This window comes from Impatiens glandulifera, chromosome 3 (assembly GCF_907164915.1).
Source record: "Impatiens glandulifera chromosome 3, dImpGla2.1, whole genome shotgun sequence".
Lineage (NCBI taxonomy): Eukaryota > Viridiplantae > Streptophyta > Magnoliopsida > Ericales > Balsaminaceae > Impatiens > Impatiens glandulifera.
This window is the reverse complement of record NC_061864.1, coordinates 41,197,287-41,203,763: the sequence shown is the minus strand read 5'-3', so window position 1 is coordinate 41,203,763 and position 6,477 is coordinate 41,197,287. Positions and strand designations below refer to the sequence as shown.

Sequence of the window (6,477 nt, the reverse complement as noted above, 5' to 3'; positions counted from 1 at the left end):
TTATAGGTGGACGTATCCATGTTTTATCTTTGTGAACTATATTAAAATTTGTGCATATTTATTGTTTATGTTATTCTCATGCATTTCTTTATAATATTTTTTTTATGCATTAACAAGTTATACTAGCCATTTATAACCCTAAAATCCCATAAATTCTTTTTTCGTTTTAATTAGAAGGTACTGTTGGCCATCGAGACTAGATGCCATTTAAGCAATGTAGAGGAATTTTGATTTTTATCTCGTGTATTATTAATTTAATTATATATTTCTCCCTTCAAGTACGAATTTGTCAAATATGAGAAGTTTATTATAAACACCTTTGCTAATCTGGTTTTCAAGAGTGATGACCTTAAAGATTGTTCTCCATTTTCTCTTATGTTGTATTGAAATCTAAAATTCAAAATTTTATATATTAGTAAAATTGTTTTGTGAAGCTATTTATTAATACAAGTGTATAATATATAAGTTGATTAAGACAAATCTATACTTGCTTCTTTTAGATAAAAACAGTGAGTTTGGTTAATGTACAATAGGGTTATGAGGATTATTAGACTTGTGATGTGTAGAAACGAACTTTTTTTTTTTTTTATTATTTATTAAATCATTGAATGCAATAAAGCATGGTGAGTGGAGTCTAATATGTTGATGGACAAAAACAAAACAAAACAAAAGACCAGTAGTTATCCCACGCATAATGATTCTAGAGAGAGAAGGACAAGAAGAAAGAAGCCCAGGTCTCTCTTCTGGCACCCTATAATTTATTGAATTTTCTACATGAAAAAGGGGCCACCTTTATGTACTACTTTTTAAATCATATGTCAGTCCCTGAAAACATGTTTATCCTTTTCCAGCTATTATAATCTCTCTCTCCTCCTCCTCTCTCTCTACACAAGAACACAGTCGCTCTCGTTCATTTAACAGCAAGAAAGAGATCTAGTTATCAAGAAAGAACTGCATTAGAGAGAGAGAGAGATGGGGAGAGCTCCTTGCTGTGACAAAGCTAACGTAAAGAAAGGTCCATGGTCTCCTGAGGAAGATGCTAGACTCAAGTCATATATTGAGCAAAACGGCACCGGAGGAAATTGGATTGCTTTGCCTCAGAAAATTGGTATATAATCTATCTTCTTCAATACCCTAGACACCATTTCATGCACCTTATAGCTCTCTATTGGTTCTCTCTCTCAATATTTTTTGAAAAATCGCTCTTTTTTAACTAAATATATATGTCATAGGCCTTAAAAGATGTGGAAAAAGCTGTAGACTGAGATGGTTGAACTACCTTCGCCCAAATATCAAGCATGGTGGTTTTTCTGAAGAAGAAGATAACATAATTTGCAGCCTCTATATAAGCATTGGAAGCAGGTATATATTATTTTATGAGTGTTCTAATTTTAATAATTGGGTATCTTTTAAATCCAGATCTAATAAATTAGGGCATCATAAGAGTAAGAGTTTTGTGATCATTTAAACACATTAATTAACTTCACTAGCTAATCTCTTTCATATTCAATGTTACAATGAATATAGATGGTCGATTATTGCGGCTCAACTACCGGGTAGAACAGATAACGATATCAAGAACTATTGGAACACGAGACTGAAGAAAAAACTCCTTGGGAAGCAGCGCAAAGAACGTGCTGCTCGAAGAGGGAGCACATCTAAATTATCCAAAGAAGAAGCCAATAATACTGAGAACTCCATTACTCCAACCGACAAAACAAATGGACACGCTCCATACTGGCCGAATCAGCTATCAGCGTTCGCACCCATACCCTATTCAAACCAAGAGCCACGATTCAATGATCACGCGTCCATGAGGAGACTTCTGATCAAGCTCGGTGGTAGGTTTTCAAACGGTGAGGATTTTCAAGCCCGGGATGACACACTTCGTGACTTGCCTTCATCTTATGTGCCCTTCGGTTTCCCTAACACTACTCCCCAAGAGATTACGGTAAACAATAACATGATCAATGGGGGAGTTAGCGGTTTGATTCCCTTTCCATCTGAGTTAGATGGAAATGTTGTGTATGGGAACAACTCACATAGATCATCAGATGGATTAGAGTTTTTATATGCAGACATGGTCAACAATAATAACATGAGTTTTCCAATTGAAAATGTTAATGGAGAAGAAGGCATAATGGAGTGGCAGCAAGGTGTAATCAACAGAGATCCAAACTTTGAGGGCTTCCCACAAGTCTTAGTCGATGAGATGAGGTTTCTTATGGCGAACTAAAGAGGGATGATAACTTGCGGTTTGTGCGTTATCATGTAAATTTAAGGAACTTAACTAGCTAGGAAGGAATGGTGGGTTTTCTAGATTTAATGATCTTAAAGAATAAGAACTAGTGGGCATGCAGACTCATGGAGTTAACTTAAATTAACTAGTAATTGTGCTTGTCACATCTATTAATTTTTTGTTTATTTTTCTATCTGGTTTGGATTGTATGCGCCCTATTTCTCTTCCCGATAATATTATTTTAAGTGTGTTTTTGCTATGATCGTCGTAATATAATTAACCATATAGTTAATTTTGTGATTATGGTACTAATTAATTACTTCTTTCCTGTTATGAAATTAATGCTTTTAGTTAAGCAGGATATAGAGTGTAGTAAATTAAGATAGATTGTCTAGGAGGATGGGTGAATAGAATTAGGCTTTTTCACGAGCTAGTCTCCATTTCAGATTCATTAGTGCTTAGTTGGATAGAAAATTTTGGTGTGATTGTATAAGGAGACAATCCAATCCATATCTTACAAGAGGTTAATTATATTTAAACCTCCAATTTGGATTGTTTTTATTAAACGGTAAATTATGTAATATGGAATATAACTATTTCATAGATTAAATTAGTCATCTAATTATTGAAATAATTGTTGGAGACTCAAATAATGTATATACAATTAAAATAATTTTAATATTCGGTTTGTTAACTTTATTAAAAATGAAAGTTTTTTTAATCACTGAAAATTTGAAAAAAAATTTAGTTTGAAGTATATCAAATCTATTCCTATTTTATAATCAATAAAGAGACTTTATATTTTTTTACTTCATTTTAACTCAACGGGGTAACTATTCACATGATATTTTAACTTCAATTTTAATCATTTTAAGCTTTGTCATAAAATAATAAAGAGTAAGTCTTCAACTTTAATATACCAATTTTTTTCATCCATTAATCAGATTTGTAAAAGTTTAAAAAGTACCAATTTTTTTTTCTTTCAAAATTTTCAACTTACCATACAATTTTTAATGCACCCAAACCTCATCCAACAATTTAGAACTTATAAATCTCGAAAATACTCAAATTAGAAAACAAATATATACAAGATGGTTAACTATACATACAAATTTTGTCATTACAAAAGTGTGTAAACATAAATATCCAATCTATCTGTTTTTTTTTTAATTTTTTCTAAATCTTTCCTAGAATAAAATCATTTTTTAACCATCCAAACCACATCAGTTTAAAATGTGTATATAATAAAAAAAATATTTTACTTAAAGAAAATATATAAAAAAAATATCTTATAAATATCTTAAATGTATAGATGTGACAAACTAATAAAAAAAAGAAGAAGAAAAATACGTCAAGACAAATAGACAAACATTTAATTTGTCTATTTAAAATAAAATCTCAAAAACTAAAATTGTGATAATTTGAAACTAATATAACAAAATTCTAAACTCAAACACAAACTTTACCAATTCTTTTAAGTCTAAAATCTCTTAGAGACCCATTCAACTAACTATTCCCAAATGACCTAATTTGAAGAATGTTTCTCTAGCTATTTTACGTTTTGGTTGTCTTATGCTATCTCTTTTCATGACTGAGTCTTATAAATTCAATTCTCTCATTGTTGGTTTAAAACTTAAGTACATCTCTAGTTTTTTTTTCTTCATATATATATATATATATATATATATATATATATATATATATATATATATATATATATATATATATATATATATATATATAAATATTATCACCGTATTATAAATTATAATAATATCATTATTATATTATTATACTAGTTTTCTTATAATATTAATGTAATATTTATATAATAGACATAACCTATGTAATCATGGCATAACATTCAATACAATTTATCTCTTTATTATAATCTTTGTATCAGAGCTTAGACTCTAGGTTTTATGACTATTTATGGTTTGTGTATTTATTTCTGAATAATGATGTTCAAATTGATTCAACTTTGATGGATAGGTCTTCTAAATTTACATTTTTTTACCGTTGTTTCTGTCATAGATACTTCATTAGAGAACACTTTTTTCAAATTCTCTCTTAAAGACATTCAATCACTTTCACAAGAACATCAATCAAATCAAGGTAATACATTTTCTCCCGTGTTATCTACCACACCAGGTACTTCTACCTCATGGTTTTTAATTCAGGATGTTGTAATTATATGACTTATGAATCCACTTTTCTCAAATCCACTAAAAAGCCTATTATTCCACATGATGTTCATATTGCTAATACTACTACTTTGAATGTTCAAACTATTAATACTGCTCAAACTTCTATATTGTCTTTACTTGAAACATTTATTGTTCCATAACTTTCTTTAAATCTTATTTTTGTTGAACAACTATGTGATCTCGGAATTAACATAACATTTCGAGTAATAGGTGTATTGTGCAAGATCCTCAATCAAAGAAAATCATTGGAACATGACGTAAGGTTAGATGAATGTTTGAACTCACTTCTCTATCTCTTTCATCACAAATTTTAGTTGGAGCTATCACTTCTTAAATTTGGAACTCTCGATTAGGTCACCCTTCTACAGATCGTTTGAGTTCTTTAATTTGAGTGTTTCTTTAGGCCCTATTAAGACCGACACTTTTAATTATATTTCTCGTGAGCTTTCTAAAGGACACGCTTATCTTTTTTTCCTAATGATTCTAATTCCTTAACATCTTTTGATGTGATTCACTATAATATTTTGGATCCTGCACCACATAATATGATGGGTGGTTTGAAATATTATGTGATATTTATTGATAATTTTTCTCTTTATACACGGATTAATTCGATGTGAATTGTCCTCTATTTACATTCAGTTTGTTAATATGACTCAGGATCATTTTTTCTCCAAAATTAAAATCTTGCGCACTAATAATGCAATTGAATACAAAGACACAAAATTCATAGAATTTCTAGGACAAGAGGGCACATTTATGCAAAGATCTTGTCCTAGAACTTCTCAACAAAATGGTCGGGCAAAACATAACATAGACACCTTCTTAATTTCGTCAGAGCCCTTCTCATTTTGTCTTCTTATCCCGATAACTTTTGTTGTTTTAGACTTTATCACCTATCATATGTAACATCTCTCCTTTTAAAAGTCTTTTTATTCAAGATTTGTATTATCAAACTCTCTAAATTTTGGATGTGTTTGTTTTGTTTTATTATAACTTCATGAGTACACCATATTAGAACCTCGAATTCTATTAGGTTGTTTATTAGGTTATGGAATCGAACACAAAAGATATTGGTGTTGGGATTTAGACAATGTATTCATATCTCTCGTCGTGTATCATTTTGGAACATAAGATGTTTTCAACTCTATTTAAAATTAGAGTCAATGAACCTCATAATCACTTTTTTCGTGATCCTACCATACCTTTGTTTCTTGATGTTTCTTGTGTATGACCATTTAACAACTCATGTGACTTAATTCCACCTACACTTCCTATATCGACATCTTCTCCATCTCAAAATCCCGCACATACCACTTCACTGTCGTTCTTCACATATTACGTTACATTAGAGGAACTTTATTTAATGGACTACATTTTTCTCACTCTTCAACTCTATAGCTACGAGCATATCCTAATACTAATTGGGTAGGGGATCCAACTGATCGCCGATCCACTACTATTTATTGTTTCTTTCCTTGCACATCTCTCATTTCATGGAGAAGTTAAAAACAAACTATTGTTTCTCGCTCTAGTACAAAATCTGAATATCGTGCTCTTGCAAATACTACCTCTGAGCATCTTTGACTATGATGGTTACTCTAAGATATGGGTGTTCCTCCTCCTCTACTATTCATATTTTCTGTGATAATTCATATTGCTCATAATGATATATTTCATGAACGTACCTAACACATTAAATTGATTGTCATATGACACAACATCATGTTATTAATGGTACCATACAATTGATTCATATTTCTTCGCAAGCTCATATTGCCAACATTTTTACCAAATCTCATCCTCAGTATTTTCAAAATTTAGTCTCTAATCCCAAATGTTCTTCAATTCTCTTCCACCTTGAGCTTGATGAAGGGTGTTAATAATATATTATAATATTATTATTCTATACTTATTATATTTATTAATATAACTCAGGTAGAAATACCCCTATCCTCTTAAATATATATGCATAACATTATTCTATTTCTCTTTCTTCTAACATGTTAAAATAAAGAGAGAAATTATTTT

General features: G+C 30.3%; 1 protein-coding gene across 1 annotated transcript; it reads left to right on the top strand.

Annotated features, from left to right (window-relative positions):
• The first annotated feature begins 947 nt into the window (after positions 1 to 947).
• LOC124930224 (transcription factor RAX3-like) lies at positions 948 to 2,236 on the top strand. The gene is made up of 3 exons (XM_047470582.1): positions 948 to 1,108; positions 1,233 to 1,362; positions 1,528 to 2,236. The coding sequence occupies exons 1-3, from the start codon at positions 973 to 975 to the stop codon at positions 2,234 to 2,236; spliced, it is 975 nt and encodes a 324-aa protein (XP_047326538.1). The 5' UTR covers positions 948 to 972.
• Positions 2,237 to 6,477: the final 4,241 nt, after the last annotated feature.

Excerpts from the sequence above, each read along its gene's own strand:
- LOC124930224 (XM_047470582.1), top strand. The coding sequence starts at position 973 with ATGGGGAGAGCTCCTTGCTGTGACAAAGCTAACGTAAAGAAAGGTCCA. Across the intron at positions 1,109-1,232 it reads TGCTTTGCCTCAGAAAATTG|GCCTTAAAAGATGTGGAAAA; the intron begins GTATATAATCTA and ends TATATGTCATAG. Across the intron at positions 1,363-1,527 it reads TATATAAGCATTGGAAGCAG|ATGGTCGATTATTGCGGCTC; the intron begins GTATATATTATT and ends CAATGAATATAG.